Source organism: Danio rerio, chromosome 2 (genome assembly GCF_052040795.2).
Source record: "Danio rerio strain M-AB ecotype USA chromosome 2, GRCz13ab, whole genome shotgun sequence".
Classification (NCBI taxonomy): Eukaryota; Metazoa; Chordata; class Actinopteri; order Cypriniformes; family Danionidae; genus Danio; species Danio rerio.
Genome location: NC_141022.1, coordinates 30,244,766 through 30,264,893, shown reverse-complemented (window position 1 = coordinate 30,264,893; position 20,128 = coordinate 30,244,766). Strand labels below are relative to the sequence as shown.

General features: G+C 33.8%; 3 protein-coding genes across 10 annotated transcripts in view; all 3 read left to right on the top strand.

Annotated features, from left to right (window-relative positions):
- zgc:113691 lies at window positions 1-919 on the top strand. The gene is given in 1 exon segment (NM_001012493.2): window positions 1-919. A coding segment is annotated over 1 exon segment (702 nt). The 5' UTR covers window positions 1-42; the 3' UTR covers window positions 745-919.
- A 1,461-nt stretch (window positions 920-2,380) lies between these two features.
- On the top strand, window positions 2,381-17,720 carry ndc1 (NDC1 transmembrane nucleoporin). 2 transcript variants are annotated; one of them, NM_199943.1, is given in 18 exon segments: window positions 2,381-2,491; window positions 2,814-2,934; window positions 4,649-4,750; window positions 4,851-5,025; window positions 5,338-5,467; window positions 6,311-6,419; window positions 6,505-6,556; window positions 6,690-6,822; window positions 6,926-7,018; window positions 8,742-8,823; window positions 8,912-9,076; window positions 9,183-9,443; window positions 11,289-11,401; window positions 11,621-11,671; window positions 14,608-14,671; window positions 14,773-14,873; window positions 15,289-15,449; window positions 15,577-16,194. In NM_199943.1, coding segments are annotated over 18 exon segments (2,016 nt in total). In that variant the 5' UTR covers window positions 2,381-2,452; the 3' UTR covers window positions 15,641-16,194.
- glis1a (GLIS family zinc finger 1a) overlaps window positions 16,093-20,128 on the top strand; it is a 49,789-nt gene continuing 45,753 nt past the window's right edge. For 2 of the 7 annotated variants that reach the window (XR_015478517.1, XM_087240896.1), the window contains exon 1: window positions 16,093-16,716. The gene's annotated coding sequence lies outside the window, so the exon portion shown is untranslated. The remainder of the gene's footprint in view (window positions 16,717-20,128) is intronic. The other 5 variants (XM_087240899.1, XM_087240898.1, XM_087240897.1 and 2 more) reach the window with 4 other exon arrangements.

The window sequence follows — 20,128 nt, the reverse complement described above, 5'->3', positions numbered from 1 at the left end:
ATTATGGCTTTTCAATATTGCATTTAAGACAGCACATGAATGATGGCTGCTAAAGCGGAAAAGGTATCCAAATACGAAACTTTAAAGCTTCTAGAAAAGTGCAGAAAGGAGAGAGACGATGCTCTGCACCGCGAGAACGCCATGAGGGAGAAGATGAGACAATACGAGACTCGGATGAGATCCACAGAAGCGCTCAAACAAAAACTCAAGCAGCTGACTTTGGACAACAAGGAGCTGCGGAAACATGTGAAGGTCCTGCGGGCTGAAATCGGCTTAGAGGCCAATCCCAAATTTAACGGGAAAACCACGAAGGACATCATCAACGACCTGCACGACAAGGAGATCGAGTGCAATTCGCTGGTCGAGAAAGCGGGGAAATTAAGTTTGACCATTGACGAGCTCACTTCTGAGCTAGCGAACACCGTCACCTCTAAAACCCTCCTGGAGGACCAGGTCCAGTCCCTGCAGCAGAACCTAAAGGACATGACCAACAACCAGCGGCGGCTCCTCAAGCTTTGGGAGGACAAGAAGGCTCAGCGGGAGCAACTCTCACTGCCCGCCATCCCACAGAGACCCGGACAGAAGCCCGTGGTGCACAAAGGTGTCCAGACAGAGATGTCCATAAGCTCAGCTCAGATTTTACCCACGAACGCCTTCGAGACCAAGAACCGCCGAGACCTCGATAAAAGCAGAACCAGCCTGGAGAGACGCAACATCACTTTAGCAAACGGCACACACCGATGAAGCAAAGGAATACACAAGTGACCGTTATTAATTAGCCTGCTGAATACCCAAACTTTTTTTGCCGCTGCACATCTTTTGGCTGCTGAATGACTGAGCATACTTTGAATTCAGCCTATTATATTGTTATTTTATTTTATTTTTTAGACTTTTAAATTAAAAGGATTCATCCAAAAATGAAAGAATGTGTCATAATTTACTCACCCTTCTCTAGAACCTTTTTTTCTAATCACCAAACCTTTATCAATCAAACCTTTATTTTGTAAATAAATCTAATTTATTTTATTGTGTGTATATTATTAATTTTCTTTCTTCTGCCAAAAAAAATGTTATTCCTGAAAGCTGGAAACCTGTAATTGACTTCTATATTTGTTTTTCAAATGGATTTAGGTTGTGGTTTTTTAGCTTTCTTCAAAATATCTTCTTTTTTTAATATAAGGAACTCAAAAAGGTTTAGAACCGATTGAGGGTGGCTCAATAGTGAGTAAATTTTCATTTTTGGTCGAACTATTCCATTAATATGTTTAAATGACAAAAACAGACTCAGCTATGTTAAGACTTTTACTGTCTGACTCCGTTATTTGCTTCTTATGACAGTTTTTTTAAAACTGCATGATGTAAACTGTGTACATTGAATTACTGATAAACATTAAGGGCAAATGCCATTTTTTTTATCTAGCTCTTCTCTTTTTAATTACAACATTTACCTGTATAATGCAAACAGTTTTTAAATGTATTTTTCTTAATGTAAACTGCTTAATGGTATTAGCCAGTTCAAGAAAAATGACACCAAAATTGTGTTTTTCTGTGTGGATCTTTTCCAAAGCAGTGGTTCTCAATAAACATCCAAGGGGTGTTAAGATGACTTAAAGGGATAATTAACAAATAGAATGGAAACTCCGTCTTCATTTGCTCAGCCTTCATTTTAAACCTGCTTAAGCTTCTTTCTTCTGTTGAAAACAAAAGATATTCTGAAGAATGTTGGAAAGCAGCATCGACTGCTTTCCAACGATTCGTTGTTTACTACAAAATCCTATCTTATTGGTTCAACAAAATGAGAGTTAAACACGTTTAACTGCTTGATCATGAGTAAATTTTCATTATGGGATGAGCTGTCCCTTTAAAATTATTTAAAATACAAAGCATTAAAATAGACACACAACGTTATTTTATTTGGTTAATTGGATGCTAAATGTGTATCTCTACTTGTGCGAAGCTCTAAATTTGTTATCGGATTGAGTAAAGGGCAAATATTTTTGTAAACAATAAAGGCCCCTTGAAGTGAAAAAAAAAGTTGAGAACCACTGCTTCAAAGACATAATTCATACAAATTTGTAGATTCAGAAATGGTTATTCATTTTGTCTTTTAAACTTGTGTGATTTATTTTATTATTATTCAGAACACAAACGTTGTTTTGGTTAATATTAGTATTGACTTCCATTTTATGAACAAAACACGCAAGTTAAAATTCTTTGTATTTTTTACAATATTTTCAACGTTCTGAAAGAATGGTTATTTAGGGTGAGCACATGACAATTCAATCTCTGTACGGATTATACTTGTGTGGTTTTACTCAGGCAATTAGTCGGACGCCCTCGCCGTGGTCCTTATGAGGTCCTTCGAATGTGTGGCGCGGGCACTGCTCTCACTTTTGCCATGTTGATTATGGATTTTACTCTGGTGATACAGAATTGAAACGAGCATGTCAAAATGTTTTCCATGAAACAGAATTGCTGGTTTATAAGAAAGGTAAGAACTGGCTAAGTATAAACCGTAATGAAAGAACTGAACGGTAGCCAACTAGCGTTAGGAACTTTACAAGTTTAGTCGCAGACTTTTGGACACCATCACATCACCGTGTACTGTTATAGTACCTTATAGTTTGTTTCTGGTAAATTGATAGTGTATTGAATATTAGTAATTTGTTGAAAATTAGAGTTACATTTTTAAAGCCATAACAACAGACGCAAATTGTGTTTGAAAGCAGCTGACAAACAAAGCTTTATCAAAACACTAATGTACGTTACCAGAACAAAGTCTCATCTTATTTTATTTATTTATTTGTTTTCAGGTTGTGATCTGGAGAGCGGTGGCGAGTATTGCATGGTCAGTTCTTCTCCTGCCCATCACAACTGCAGTCTTTGTGCTCTTGAGTAGATTCAGTCTGTTTCACCCCATACAATGGATTTCAGGTGAGGAAAAGATCAAGAGTGTCTAACAAAACGCATGATTACATGTGGTCACTGATACTGGGATTTGATATGTGAATTCATTATTTATAAAAGCAGAAGATCTGACCGCAAAGCACGTTACACAAAATGCGTTGTGCTCTGACATGCACTCTCGAAAATAACGGTTGTGTAATGGCATTGATGGTTCAATGAAGAACTTGCAATATCGAAAGATCCATTAAAAGGTTTTGTTTTTCATCCTATAAACTAAAAACTGATTACTGGAAGATTCTTGGAGGAACCCAATATACTTCTCTATGGCATCATTTCAAAAGCGCTGTGTGTATGAAATAAACATTTGATATACTAATATAGGAGAATATCAAGTGACTTTAAACAAGTTTAAAGCTCAGTGAGTTTAAAAAATATATATTCACAGTAGCAAACATTAAATTGTTTTATAACCTTCTTGTAATTTATATCAATGAAATGTATTTATTATTTCCGGACAATTTGGATAAAGTATACAATTTTATTTCCTAATTGTTTTAATAATCAAGTGAAATGATCATGTATTTTATGGTTCTCTTAAACATTTAAAGTTACACCATAATTTGGACATTATTATGCAAAAAATTTCATTATCTAAAAGATTTGTAAAAATTGTGACAGATTATGTGTAACAGGTTTTCAGATAGGCCTGTCACGATGTCAAATTTATTGTGATAAACAATATTATTGTTCTTTTAAAATCAATTGATGCCACTCATTATATAATGCAAGTATGAAGATCCGCTTGTTAAGTTTGATGTCACGCGAAGCAGCTTCCTGGTCCAACCGCTATATCAAACTGTATAGGGAGATTCATCAAATGGTCATAATAAACGTTTACAAAGCAAACATTTTTTTTATTTTATAAAGTATTAAAATTTTGGTATTTGTGATGCAGCAAGTCCAGATACTGTTGTGTACACCATGAGTTTATATAAAATACACTTTATTGTTTGATATGACTAAAAATTGACCATAATCAAGTATTTTCTCTATTCAACTGAGCCTCGGCTTGGACCCGGAAACAGTATTCCTTTCGTCACCTGTACGTCACAACTTAACAAGCGAATAATAGCATCATAATGGAAGTACACTCTTACAAAGAACAGATAATATTTAATTCTTAAGAATAATTATTACAATTATAGAAACTTTAATAATTAGGCATTGGAATGAGAATTTGAAAACTTCTATTTCCTAAACAAATAAAACATTCAACAAAAAGTGCAAGGTACAAAGTAACCTGTTTAACAGTCAATTTAGACTTGCACAGAGGCATAGGACACCGAACAGGCCACATCCTCTACCAGATCTATTTTCAGCTATTTAGCACACAAATATATTATATTATTTGTAGTAAATAATTCTATAGTAAATACTATAGTTTTTTTTAACCATACTGACGCTGAGACCTTTAATAGAGATCACATGAGATGACAGAGGCTGTGCAATGAGCTAAAATGTTGCTAGTATGGGCAATGTGTATTGCATCACTGAAAATTATTAAGGTCTTGTCCATGTGTTTTGCGACTAATTGATATATTGATTATTGTGATGGGCCTATTTTCATGAAAGTTATATTATTAGGCCGATAATTAAAGAAATTCACATGCATATGGATCTGTAGGCTGTATTTAGTTAAGCTCTGAATGACTCTATTCAGCATCTCAAAACTTGTTTTCAGATTGCACAAATCTGCTTACGGCCTCCAGCACCATCTTTTCCCTGATGGTGCTGTGTGCCGTGGTTCTGATCACTGGCTTTTTCAACCTGGAGTTTTACACACGTGAGTAAACAAACTTGATTTGTCTTCACTTTTGGATTTTCAACAAGTATTTAATTTTAATATTGATAATTTAATTAACTTTTTTCTCTTCTCCCTCAAGTGGTTCCCTCAATTCCATGCTCGCGTGTGGCTCTTCTGGGGACGGTGCTTCACCCACTTCAATGTGTCCATTCTTTGGTTTACTCCTCCATGGGCATGCTGGTAATGTGGTGTGCTTCTGTCATCATCAGCGGACGTTACAGCACTCTTGGAACTCCCTGCATGCAAAACGAGAGGTGGGTTTTGACCCGATTCTGCTTGTCCCACATACAACATGTCTAGTAGATTGTCTTTCAATAATTGCGTTCGTTAAATAATTTGTCGGCAAACCGAAGAGATTGAAATGCCTGTAGTTATCTTAAATTGTTTTAATTGAGTCTGTAATCCTATCTCAAAATTGCCAGGAGGTCAGTCTTAAATAGGCCAAGTGCACTTCTACAATGCAAATGAAATGGGTTCTCTGTCTGCAGTTTGGTTTTTAATTTGTTGCACATTGTGACTTTTTTTTTATAACAAAGTTAATAATGAATGCTGTTTATTTTCTGTAGCGGTGACGTGCTGACCTGTCTGAACGAGTATCATCTGTTTCTTCTTCTGGCTGGGGCTTTCATGGGATACAGCCATAGTTTTTTGGGAGTGGTTAAAAACATGTACTATGTTTCCTTTCAACCCATACAAGTAAGTATTTGACTGCTCATTTGTCATAATTGGTGATTGGCTAATATATATTTATTAAAATTATGATATATTTTTTATGTTTAAAATGCATGTTGTCATACTATTTTGTTAAAAGTGTGTAAGCAATGACTATTTACGTACAAATTTGTACCAATTGTTTGTATAAAAAACGGAATTATTTATTGACTTAGCAGCAAAACCTATAGCAAATGTCAGTATTTGCAATTTTAAACATTATCACTTAAAATATTGTAGTTTAAACTAAGGCTGGGCGATATGGCAAAAATTAAATCTCGATAATTATTTTCTATATTAAACGATAACGATATATGATTCTATATAAGTTGTTTATGCTTCCACATTTAAAAGAGCACCCCAACAATGGCTGAAGTCACAAAAACGACAGGGTCCCTTCGTAACATTTTCGGTCTAAATTTTCAGTGGCGAAAAATTTGGTACATCTCTAATATTAACACACTTTTAGATTTCTATTGTTGCACAATTCTGCTGTGTGATTGACTCTTGGATCAAAGTCCAGAGCTTACATTAATGACATAAATTTTATTACGATTCGATATAATATTGTTTATCGGCCCAGCTCTAGTTTAAACAATTGTTCAAATTTAAATGCTTTCTGTGCTTGCAATGTATTAATCATCTACTAGTTATACTGTATAGTGTGTTTGACAATTCTATTATAGATATAATTCATTCTATTAGATATTATATCTAATATTTGATTTAGTCTTTTAGTAGTACTAAAATATAAAGATCTACATTTATTCTTCCGTTAATGAGTTAACAATGTAAATCTTCTTTCTCCACCTCACATTGTTTGTGAAGCAATACAAATACCCGCAGTTCAAGGGCTGTCTGCCAATGCTGCTGAAGTGCAGTGTTATTCAGTCTTTATATTCAACCAGGAATTTTGCTGCTCTTTATTTCTTTTTCGGTAAGTTACATAAAAAGTTCTTCCCCATTTGAAGTAAATTAATCTCTATGGTTGATTTTCTTTAATGTCGCTTTAACTTTCTTAGGGTATGTTCCCAGGGCCTGGATCTCCAGCACACTTAATCTACCAATAGACAGGTCAGATGTAGAGCCTCAATATATTATTAATAGTAATAATAACTGGGATATTTGCTATATTAATAAACAAGTGGCGATTAACATACTCTCATATAACCGTTTTTTTTTTTTTTTTTTTTTTTTTTTTTTACAGTTCTCTCCAACCGCTGGATTCACTGACTGGACTTCTAGACTTCTCCCTCCTCTACCACCTGTCTATCAGTGGCACGTTCCTGTACTTCACCTGGTACCTCACCGTGCTTATCTTCAGGATTTATGCCACAGAGGTACGGGAGTGTGTGGAGGTTTATTTTTGTACTTTTCAGAGCATTTTACCTTACTCAAGTTCATTTTGAAAATTTTGCTTATTTTTTACTTGTACATTTTCAGGCCTACAGTTTTCCAGTGCAATCCACGTTTTCTGAGGATGCAGAACGGTGCCTGCCTAAAGTTGTAGGTGAAAAGAGCACTCTAGTCATGAAGGTTAGTTTTTTTTTTTTTTTTTAATAAAGTAAACAATTTATTTACAGTACTGATGCTGCAGTTTAGTTTCCATTGCATTCTATATAATGCAAAAAAAAAACTTGCTTCTAGAGTGTACACTGTTGCATTCCTGCTAAATGCACTTTTTCTCTGCATGGTACAGCACAGTTCTGTTGGGTATAAGTTTTCCACTGCATTCTGTAACCTGGTGCTGTTAGTACTACCTCAGGTGAAGTTCCAAACTAGTCAAAGTCAGCTTTATTGTCAATTCAACCACATGTACTGGACATACAGAAAATCGAAATTTCGTTACTCTCAGCTGTAGCTTTACCGAAAAGGTGACGAATACATTAGGCATGATATGAAAACCGGTTTCAAGGTTTACCGTGGTTTGAAAAAGTCAAGGTTTTAAAACAGGTAAAATTTTCTGCTATACCGTTCCTCATGTATATGTAGTATTTTTAATGTTTTGTAAAGAAATCTCTGACTTTGAAACTAATGAAGATAGCAGAGGTCAATGATATTTTTTTTTTATTTAGCCTTACTTGTTTGCTGTTTTAAAATATTATAAATGTTTCCTAAAATAAACTATCATGTTCAATGGGGAGAAGAATTTTTTTTTACCAAGACATTTAAAAAGAACTTATTTTAGTTATATATTTAGATATTTTGATCCAAGTTTATCATATCGTCAGAAACTAGCCCATGCCAAGAATGCACACAGCTGATCATTGGTCTGAGTGTATCGTTGCTTCATACATCATTAGATTTGCGACATGAAACACTAAAACTTCTATATTTAAGTAGACCGATCAGCCACTGCTGTATTGTTGATTTGTATGACTAAATCGTTTTTATACCACTACAAAAAAAGACACCTGATATGGCAGCATCTTGGTCAGGAAAAGACGTTCAGACATTATTTTATGGGAGTCAAGCATTGGAACCAATCAGAGCTGAATGGAAATGTATGGAATGGAAGTCATAACATTAAAGGTGGTGCAGCTATAGCTTTAATGACCACCTAGTTTAACTGGTACAAAACAGCAGTGGAAATAGAAAGTAAGCCCAGCTGTGTCATGCCAAACCATATCTTATCATGCAGTGGAAAAGTGGCCTAAATGAAAAAGACAGTATTATTTATGTACTGCTTTTTCCATATGTTGCTACTAGTTTGTAACCCCTTTAAAAGTTTATACAGCCTTGAAGTTTATAATTATTGTTGTTTGCTATGACAACTGTTTTAGTTGGATTTATACATTTTGTTATTCATTCATTCATTTTCTTGTCGGCTTTTTCCCTTTATTAATCCGGGGTCGCCACAGCGGAATGAACCGCCAACTTATCCAGCAAGTTTTTTTACGCAGCGGATGCCCTTACAGCCGCAACCCATCTCTGTGAAATATATTTTGTTATATTCAGTATAATAAATTGAGTGATAACATTTAATATTGTATTAAAAACACAATGTTTAGTATACCAATAAATTTATACAATTTTATTTGAAGTCACTATAATACATTTTTTAAATAATTTGTAAAGATTTGTAAATATTTAGTGTCATGTAGTTATCAGTTAATTCAAAAAATGCAGTTTTAACTTATGATATGATTTACAGACATAATTTATTTTCTGAAATGGTAATGTCTTGTAAATGTGTTTGTTAATAACTAAGGCTTATTGACAGATGATTTATATTCTTGTTTATGGCTTTTTGTTTCAGTTTTTGGCTCTGCAAGACCTGGCTTTATTGTCACAGCATTCTCCCTCACGAAGACAGGAGGTTTTCAGTCTGAGTCAGCCAGGTGCAAACTAAAACCTTTCTAAAAACAAAAGTCTAAACTGTAAATTCCTTTTATGTCACTGGTAAACCCATGCAACCTATCTGTGTAGGTGGTCACCCTCATAACTGGAACGCCATCAGTGGGGAATGTCTGTGTTTACTGAGAGATTTGACCCAGAGACTGGTGGCTCATCAGGATGCAGTGGCCTCTAATGGCAGAGTCAAGTCTCAGTCTGCCAGCAGTGACACCAGATCAGCCTCTTCCAGCAGCTCAGGCAAGAAATCTTATATAACCTCTCACAATCTGCTCATTATCCTGTACCTCCCTCAGTGACCAACTAAAGGCTGATTTGATTTATTTATTCGCTCTTTCTTCTGTAGTGTTGTCAGGAATGGAGGATGTTCCTGAGACTCCTCGACCCACGGTTCCTCTAAGGACCCCTGGTTCAGTGTTTAAGTCTTCAGTTGGGGGCATGCACAGCTCACTGACTGCTCCTTTCACTCCGGATGTTGACAGCCCTTTCTGCTCCCCTGCTATTCGACGTCTGGTTGGCCAACAGGATCCTCAGTCACCTTGGTTTGGGACTGTGCAAAGTCCACACATCATGAGAAGAGGCCCCAAACTATGGAGTGCCTCTACAGGTGAGCCAGATGCTTTCTGTAAAAGTTTAAGGCACTATTCCAGCACATGGTATGGTGTAGCTTGCTTTGGAAAGGCACACATTAGGATGCTATTCCACTACACTCTTTACCTAATACCTAATACTACAAACATGTGTGAAACTTTTTTTTTTTTACTGCCACCACCATGAGTGGGTTTCCAGATGAGCCATAACATTACCAAAATATCATGTATACACACTGCTCATCACTGATTGGTCAGATTACATAAAATTTGCCTGAAAATAAGTGAAAGACACTTTGCAAATTGTAAATTTGAGACCGGGCATGAACAGTCTATACTAGATGTTGAATTGGCCATTATAGGTTGACTCATTTGTAATTACTGAATAACAACCCAAGCACCACCTAAATGTAATTACTGTCAAGCTGCTCTTCCCATGAAACATATTTTTTTGGATACCATAAGACAAAATATTTTTAAGGAGAGTACTTTGATGAACAATTTTTAAAAATTACCATCAGGAAGAATCTTTAATTATTTATTAAAAAATGAGCTGAAAAATCTTATAACTTTGAATTTATTTTTCTGTGAATTCTATTCATTTTTATCCTACATATTTGTCCAAGTAACTTTTTATTGTAATACAAATTTTTGTAATTTACAAATTGTTTTTATCATGTGATATTTTTATGTATATCCATATTGCCATGATGTGGCAGTAAATAAAAAAGAAATAAATCACTGATGGGTCTGGTAGTTTCATCACTACCAGCATCACTGGATTTTTACGACATGATACTCTAAACCCACTTTATTTAAATGGTCAGCAGTAGCCACTGCTTTATTGTAGGTTCGCATAACTAAAACACTTTTATAACATAAGAAAAGAAACCAGAAATGGCAGCATTATGGTAGAGGATATCCAGACTGCGGTGGAAATGCAACCCAAGCCGAACTGAAGCAAGCCTTCCTCATTTGCAAAACAAAAAGATGACAATATATAAGAAAGAAAGAAAAAGTAATATGTGCTAGTTTTTGTTTTGAAATCAATGAAAAAAGCATCAATTTCACTAAGTTGAGCTTGAAAAGATATTTTAATTTTGTCACAATCACAATTATTCATAGGTAAAGGAATAATAGGATGCGTTGATGTTTATGTTAGACGTGCATTGTTCATTTTTTGTCTGTGAATCTTACTGAAATGCATTTCTTTGTATGGTAAGTACTATAAAATAATGCATGTTAATTAAGTATTATAATTGTGGGTTAATTGAGTATTAAAATCTGTGAAATAATTATGTAATTCTTGTTATAATATATAAAAATATAAATTAAAAATAGAAAGTAATTCTTAATGCACCCTTTGATTTGTTGATGAGCTGTTTTGTAAAAAAAAATAGTATAAGTGAAGTACTCAAATTAGTTTGCTGCTTGTTAAAACTACATTAAAATGAAGTAAAACAGCACTATTCTTGGATTTTTTTTTTTAAACAACTTAATTATTTTATGTTCCGTCCACCTAAATTTAAGTTGACTTAATCAATTTGTTTTGGCATAACATGAGTGAATTATGTGGAAACCTGCATTTTTGACATTCTAGTAACATTTAATGTTTGAAAAATTGTAGTTGTATTTATATGGAACTACAATCAAGCAGGAAAATGTTTTATGCATTTATTTTTTTATCAATTATTGCTAATTACTATTTATCATAATCAAATGCAATATTTATTAGTATTATGCTTTAAAGTAATGTTTTTGTTCAAATTACTGTCATAAGCCCAAACAAATGTACACGCCTTTAAGCAATACCTCTCCCTTGTGCCATAGTGTAATCTAGCATGTTTTTTAATGTTATTCAGAATCTCAAAGCAATGGCAGTCCTCCTGCTTCTCCTGCCATTGCTCCCAGTCCTCCAGCAGCCAATAAGAAGCCCAGCTTTCTTGCCCAGTGGCTGCAGAACAGGAAAGAGCAGGTAAAATCTCCATCTAAACATGAAGCCTTTATTATTTCATAGGCTTTTCTTGGTTTCCAAGCATGTGTATCCATAGGAACCGAAACAGACAAGGTTTTTGAGTGTCCAGTTCGGTTGCTGGGGAAGAAAGACAGTTCACATTTCAGTGTGATAGCATTACATGACTTGAAGACACCTGTTAACTCATGTTCCTGTCATACTCTCCATTGTTCTGCTCAGGTTAAAAGCTTTTTGGCAAAGCGGGTGCTGATAGTGTATTTATTTAACAAGGTAAGGTTAAGCATGCATTATCTGAACGAAGGATCTGTTCTGCGGCCACATGTTGCTTCAATGACAGATTTTTAGTTACGCAAATCATTAATGCATGTGTCTGCATGATTAAATTAGCACCAACAACCACTAATCTCTCCTGCACTGCTAGTTGTGTTTAGATGGTAGTGTTACGTAATTACGACTCCGTTTACACACAGTATTAAGTTAATAAAAGAATGACGTTTTATAAATTGCTTTACAAAATTACTTTTTACTTGCTTAATAAAAAAAAAAATCCGCCTTTGTCCATTTTTGTTGGTGTGTTATGATATATAAAAACTGTGGATAAACTGGGTCTGTATTAGGGATGCACTGAATTGTAAATTCTGGACCAAATCCAAAAAGCTCAATATGGACTTGGTCAAAAACAGAAAATGCATATGTAACAATTCTAATATTGCATTTCATTATGTAATTTTAATACAAAGAAAATTTGTGACATTGTTTAGCAATTTATATTAACAAGCCTAATGATGAATATTAATCTATAAATTAATATAAAACAGTTAAACTATAAATTTGCTATTTCTTTTTACATGTTAGTTTATGGTCTTGTATTCATAATTAAGCTTATCATTATAAATTGCTAATTAATCTCACAGATTCATATAGTGACATTCAAATCGCAACACATGTGCCCCTAATTATTTTTTTAACAGAATCAAATGTAAAAAAAATCTCAAGTACACAATTCTCAAGTAATTATTTAACTTGGCAAGTATAGTTAATCTTATTTAATCATTTTAAAGAAAAAATATACATGCATGTTTTTGTTTTCTGTTGTTGTTTTTTTCGGTGCATCCCTAATTTATTGTGGGTTGTAGTTCTATAACATCTTCTGTCCCTGAGCTGTCAGGTGAAGGTCTTCATTTTGAACCTTTTAGTTTGTCTCTGTACCGAGTTTCTGGAAAATAAATCACATTGCATCAAAACTGTGTTTACGGTAAATTGCAAAATAGTTGTTTTTCTACCTTAATGTACTTGAAATATATCAGCAGGTTTTAAATGCATTATAAATATGTATTTTTGTTTTGTTTTGTGTACATTTGTTTTGATTTATTTATTTTCAACAGAATATTATACACTTAAAACAATTCTTCAAAAGTACATTTTATCTAAATTAACAATGTTTGCTTATCATATACACTTAAAGTAACAAATGAATTTAACTGTTTTGAAATGAAGCGAGATAAAGCAAAAGCTCATTAATTTCATTATTATTATTAAAAGTGGCTTTAAAGAATAAGTCACATGACCTGTCAGAGTCCTGGGGTCTGTTCTTCGTACCTCGCTTAAATGATTCTAAGATAAATCTTGCTAACTTGTCTCTGGCTAATTTGGTTCTTCTAATATGTGAATCAGATTAAAATGTTAGGATGAACTGATCTGAGATCGCTGCGTGTGTTTTTGTGAAGCAAAGATCTATTCTCGAAATCATTATCAGCAATGCAGCTTAATGACATCATCTGAATAATATTCATTTATATAATACATAAAATTCATAGTAAATGGTTTGTTAAATATGATTTGCAATAACTTTACACATTTGTTTTGATATTTAGCAATTTTATTGAGTTTTAGAGCGGGTTTTCTTTATTATAGCAGCCTAGGCCGATTTTAAGTTTCTTAATCAACAAATTTAAATAAATTTTGCGTCAAAAAAGCCTTTTTACTATTGTTAAAGGTGTCTGCAGTTTCTGCAAAGCATTAAGTCACTGTCATATTAGCTACCAAAACATGTGCATGACTGCATAAATTACTATTCCTTTAAAAAACAAACAAAAAACAGTTGAATATTGTGCTTGTTTATTGTCATACACAAATTGTAAAACTTGGTGGGTACTTTAAAATAGGATGCATTTAATCCTACAAAAAGTCCATATTAATAAATGTCCAGTTTGAACCGCATGGGGAGAACCACCCATTTTGTATCTTTTTTTTTTTTAGTGCAGATTGCATAAGATATATATATATATATATATATATATATATATATATATATATATATATATATATATATATATATATAGACATAAATATTATTAATTATTAAATAATGACTATTTATTATAAATGATAAATGTCTGTTTATAACTTTTTAAAAAAAACTATTTTACTATTTTCCCAAGTGTGTATAATTAATAGGTTACTACTGTAAGAAAATATCAGCATTCGGTACATCCTTTCAGTATCATCTTATTTGAAATGAGCCGATCTGATCCTGTTTATATGAAATAAACCTGCTCCCAGGTTTGAGCTACTGGAACTGTTGCTATGACAACAACTCTCGGATGAGTTTTTAAGATCGAAACGATCCTGAATCATGTCAAATCGTCAATAACTAAATCCAGCTAATTGAGTAATTCACGTACGAAGAATGGACCCCTGTTTAGACCGTGATTGTTTATTATTAGGGTGTGTGTAAAGAGAAGTATAATGAAGGACAGCGCACATGGATCACTCTCACTGGGTAATCTGAAATTGAGGGTGCTCTAGCATTAATCCAATTCTGTTTACTTTGATACAATATTTTTGGTTTTGTCTATTATGATTTTTAATAATTATTGCGTTTATATGCAGACTTCACTCCCAAAACTTAGCCCTGTATATGATCGTTTCTATTAGCCGTGTTAATACCAAAGATTTTAAACCTATTAAATCATCATGAATCATTTCATCACTGAGGAACAGTGTAGGTTTTACCCCATAATAAATTATTTCTGTCTGAATAGGGATTTATATTCCAGAAATACTGTATCTGTCTGTCTGTCTGTCTATCAAGTTAAGTGTTTAGAGTCTGCGCACATTTATTTGAATATTTATTTTAGATCCCTGAAGTTTATAAAATGTCTCAATCAAGCTGCTTTTCATAATCAATCGTTTTTATTGAACAGCTTCCAGAAGCCTCAAGCCAAGCTCTGTTTGCTGACAGCCAGGCTCATATCTGGGCTCTTCAAGGTTAGAAAGTAGTGATACAATTTATCAGATGCCATCTTGCATTCTTACCTTTAATATTTAATATTGTTTTTATTTATTTGTTATATGTTTTCTTTGTATAGGACTATCTCATCTGGTGGCAGCCTCTTTCTCAGAGGATCAGTTTGGAGTGGTGCAAACAACCTTACCCAGCATTCTCAGCAGCTTGGTAGTCTTGCTTGAGGTAAAATAGGGGTAATTTATAGAATGTTAAAGCTGGTGGCTACAATCTTTAAGCTGCTACAAACTCCCAAATATGGTCATTGTTGTACATAAGACCACCATGCTGAAATTGATAAAAGTCTTATACAGTGTTTATTCATTTGATTTATTTTCCTTAAATCATTTTGCAGTTTAATTTGTAAGTATTAAAACACTGTAATCCAGTTTTTTAATATTAATTTTCCAACAACAAAATATTTATTTAGTCAATTTATTTTTCATTTTATTTAATTAATAATATCAATATGTATGGACTTTTTGTTTTTTGTAATTTTCCAAAAATTAGTTGAAACTTATTTATTTAAGGTGTTAAAACAGACTGAGTTTAAATGGGGACACACTGATTGAGTTTGTTTATTCTGTGTTGTTAATCGTAGGCTGTTGACAGACATTTTAAGCTGCCTCATGCCTCCAGCAAACCAGCGAGGACCGTCTGCAGTATGGGTGACTCCACTTACAAAACTCTAAGGTTTGCTTTGAGAGCTGCACTGAAGACAGCCATCTACAAGATTACTACCACTTTTGGGGAACACTTGAAGTAAGTCTGTCTTTTGTAGTAAAAACATTTAGGAATTTTTAAAAATATATTTAAATAAAGTCCTGAACATCCTATTTCACAACTCAACAGCGTATGCTCAATCTTGCTGTTTATTTTTTGTTTACAGTGCTGTGAATATTTCAACTGAACATAGAAAACGGCTTCAGCAGTTCTTGGAATTCAAGGAATAGAGCAGACAGCATCTTTATTTCAGACGTGTGTGTGAGGACGCAAAAGACAATATGCTTTACTCAAAGGATTGATTAATGGAATTTCGGCACTGTACATCACTTTAAGCCTTACAAACGTGTTGAACTTCACATTCTCGTCCATTCACATTGTTTAACTTTTACATCTTTTGTACACAATTCCACAGTTTGGGGATTTTTGTTTGTCTGTAAGTCTGGTGGGCTTCAAAGGCATGATGGGGAGTGAGATGATATGAAAATAGTGTCACCTTTTTCAGCATATTTAAATTTTATGATCTCTTAAAAAAAAACAAGGGAGAACACTTACCTTTTTGCAGTTTTCATCTTCCATTATTATTTGTTCGTCGTTGTTTTGTATAAGTGATGTTTGTATTAGTTCTGGTTGGACTGTTCATTTTGATTTAATCTGGCTGCAAAATGCAAATATGAATGTGTTTTTTTTTTGCCATGAGCATCAATTTGGTTATTTTGTCAATATTAAATTTTAAATGATCAGATACCTGAACACACTTTTAATAAACTTGTGTAAATGTCAAGCAAACGTTTGCAAAAAATGAGGTGCGAAGTGTACAATACCTATTATTTCCGACAGATGTCGCTGTTTGCTTTCTCACATGGCTCTGCACTAAAGAGATGTTTGAACGTTTATTATAAATTGAATGTACTTATTTTTTTTATCTTATTGGGAAAGCATGAAGTATTTTAGAGACTTGTAGCTTCGTCCTGCAGTTCGTAAAGTGTTGTGCATAAAGTCAACAGTAGTCTTCATGGCTCATTTAATGCGTGACGTTACACTTTATGTATCGAGTACGCTAATATCATTCGACGGATGACGAGCGCGTGTCACTGTTTTCTACTAACGTTAGTACATTGACGTTACCGGTTTACAAGAGAAGGCGGTTATGTTTTACTGTGTCGGTTTTTAAGAGAAAGAGATGGAGCAGCTGTTGGATTATCGGTTTGGTCTTCAGTACGCTGAGGAGGACTGAAGGATGGATGAGTTACTCCAGTGTTGTTTCCAAGTCCCATCAGTGGACTAACGGTGCTCCAAACAACGGGTGAGTTTATAATGACAGTTTACTACAGTAACGGATAAGTTAACCTTAAGTTGCAGGATTATTATATCTCTGAAGTTGTAATTTATTTGTTGTGATCCCTCATTATCAGACATCCATAATTAGCCATCATATTTGTTGTATGAATGTTAGATAAAACATTTTAATGCTATTTCGTCAAAAATGTATATAGCATAGCCTAAACTAAACTGTTTGCTGCAGATGCTAACGTGAACTTACGACTTTTTTCCTTCGTATCATACCGTACAAAAATAGTGTTCGTTTTATTGTTTAATTTTTATTATTTATTTTGATAAATTATGTTTGATCCAACATTGTGATTAAATGTGGCTGTGCTTTCGGACAGAGATATCGCTAACGTTAGCAGTGTGATATTTTTTAGTCCAAGTCATTTTTTTAACATTCATGTTCGTTCATTGGTGTTAACCTACACTTTGAATTTCTTTAGTTATAACGTTAACTTCCTCCTTGTTCATGTTTTTGTGTTGATCTTTAGCTGTTACTTCAAATAAAAGTTTAGGACACTTAAAAATCTGTATTATACAATATTAAAGTGAGGTGGTCAGTGAAGAACAGTGCACTTTATCGTATATTTGACAAGATGTTTGAGAAAAGTGAAAAACTAAGGTTTCCACGTGAAGATACGTGTTATTCCTGGTTATAATCTGTAAACTTTTACTTTAAAAGTCCTAATATCGTTGAGTTTGTGAATGGATTTGGTTTCTTTTCCACCTTTGTTTGGGTTGCAGTTTATGCAGAACTAAATGGAGATGCAATTGCCATTTTTTTGCAATTAAGTTTTCCCTCTTGGATTTTTCTTTCACTGTACATTTATTTATTACAGGATTTTTTTATTGGATATCTACTGAGCTTTAAACTGACACGTCATGATATAAAATGGACAAACAGATTGATTGTTACACTGTTGGTTTTAGTTATGTAACAAAAAAATGAATTATAAAATGATTCTTCATTTTGACAGTAAAGTGAGTCAAAACAATGTCTACAAAAGAAAAGAAAAGCATGTCTTTTTCCCGTATCAAGATGATACAGAGTTTCTAAAAAATTTTTGGCTGAAGAGATGCTTGCAACACAATGATTACCAGGGAATTAATTAAAGGGTTAGTTCACCCAAAAATTAAAATTTCTTTATGAATTACTCAACCTCATGTCATTTCTAACCCCTAAGACCTTTGTTCATCTTTTTTAAGATATTATAGGTAAAATCTAAGACTAAATGCCTTGGGTGGTTCAATCGTATCAAGCAATGAAAATATACTTTTGTTAGTTCGTAAAACAAAACGAAATCAGTGTCCATAGAGCTCGTATTCATGAGCACTGCATTGGTATAATAACCTGTCATTTAACAGAGGTTTTGTATTTTCCTCATACACAGAACACAGAGTACTACACCTTATCTCTTAAAGAAAACTATTTTCTTAGCAACACAATTTTAGAGACTTGTATTGGGTGATAAGTTTATCTGACTAAAATATTTTGTGCCTTGTACGTAACTGATCCAGCTTCATCTATCGCAGTCTAGCAGCTTTTTCACAGGTCTTATAATCTATATTTTCTGTGGTGATTTTGTGGTAAATTATTGTTACAGTGTTGTAAATCACTACAGTGACATGTCTTATTTTTTTGCCATTTAATACTCCAAAAAGTTGTCTTTTTAAACAAGTACTGCAGTGACTGTCAAATCCATTTTCATGTCCCTGTAAATGTCTTGAACGCTTTATTCCACTCAGGCTATTTGTATTGCTGTGGTTTGGGTTCGCTCTCAAACTTAATTGAATGTGATCACGACCGTGTTGACAGGGACCGTAAAACAGGACTTTAGCGTTCCTGCTGACTGCAGCTTAAACCGTTTAAAAAGAGCCGACCTCACATATTGGGCCATCGTGCATAAAAACCAAGATTCCATAAACTTTTATGGAATGTTGGGAAATATGGTCTGAGACCAACAAGAGCACTGTGGGGGACCATTGGATCTTTTCACAGCAACAAGCCCAAAAATGCCTGTCTTCGGAACACTGTTTTATTTGAGTGTGTATTTTACACAGTTTTGTCTTTTTATTCACTTTTCTTCCTTCACTTCAGTGGGAAAAGCATATCAAATTTCAAAGAATTATTTACATTAGGCAAAGTTAAAGGAACTGAGGCTTGGAAACACAGGAGGGGGTTTTATATGGCTGTGGGGCTTAAATGGAGAGGCAAGACTACATAAGAGGAGAAAAACAAAATAAAATTGCTGAATTTTTACAATTTACAGGAAGTCAAAAAAACTTGAATGATTAACTTAAATTATGGGGAGCTTAGACAGGGGAAGGATCGGCAAATGACCTAGAGCTGGGAATCGAACAAAGCTATATGTCAACGCATTTAACCACTAGGCTATTGGCTGTAGCAGCTATATGGTATTTGGGCTGCATCCTCTTACTGCGTTATGTTAGTGTGGTGTGTTAACCACATAGTGTTTTGTTTTTGATGTTCAGTACACATTAAGGTAATGTGTAGATTTTTGTTGTGTGTATTGCCACATTCATATTTATTGTTTAGCAGACACTTTTATCCAAAACGATATGCAAATATTCATAATATAAGTAATTAACTAGAAAAACAACTACAGTAAGTGTAGATGCTTTGACATTCGATCAGATTAAGAACAAACAGCAGTTTGTTGGAAACATTTTGAAAGTTGTTTGCATTACATTATCTACTCCCAGAGATTATAGGGCACTAATGTTTGTGAGTTTGTATTATTATTATTATTATAATTGTTATTATTATTTATGCTGCATCATAGAAGACGTAGAATTCTCTATAAAAGTGTTCTTAATACATTGATTCATGCATAATTCCTTAGTATAGTATAGACTAGTCTTTGATTTGGAGATAAAGCATTATTCTCTGTGGATACTTGATACGTACATTACATTAACATCAAAAAAAGATAAGTATCACTTAACAAAAACCAAAAGCATAACATAAGCATGAGCATCAAGTGTTGGCTTGAGGACAGGGTATATGGTAGGCCAGTTGCCAGGGGTCTTTTTATAAAAATGTTGCATAGAGACCATTACAAATTTGGTCTCAGGTAATTTAGCAAACGTGTGTGAATATGATGCGATGTGCATAAAAACTGATGTAAATGGGTTTAAGGGTGATGCCTTTTTTCATTTTCACAGCAGCAGCAGATGATTATGTATCTTGGATTTATAAACTACCTGGCAAAAGTCTTGTCTCCTATCCAAGATTTAGGAACAGCAAATAATAGCTTGACTTCTAGTTGATCGTTTGGTAACAGAAGTGGCTTAAATGAAAGGCAAAGGCCTCTAGATTACGCTTATTCTACCAAAACAAAATATGATCATGCCTTGATTTTTAATGA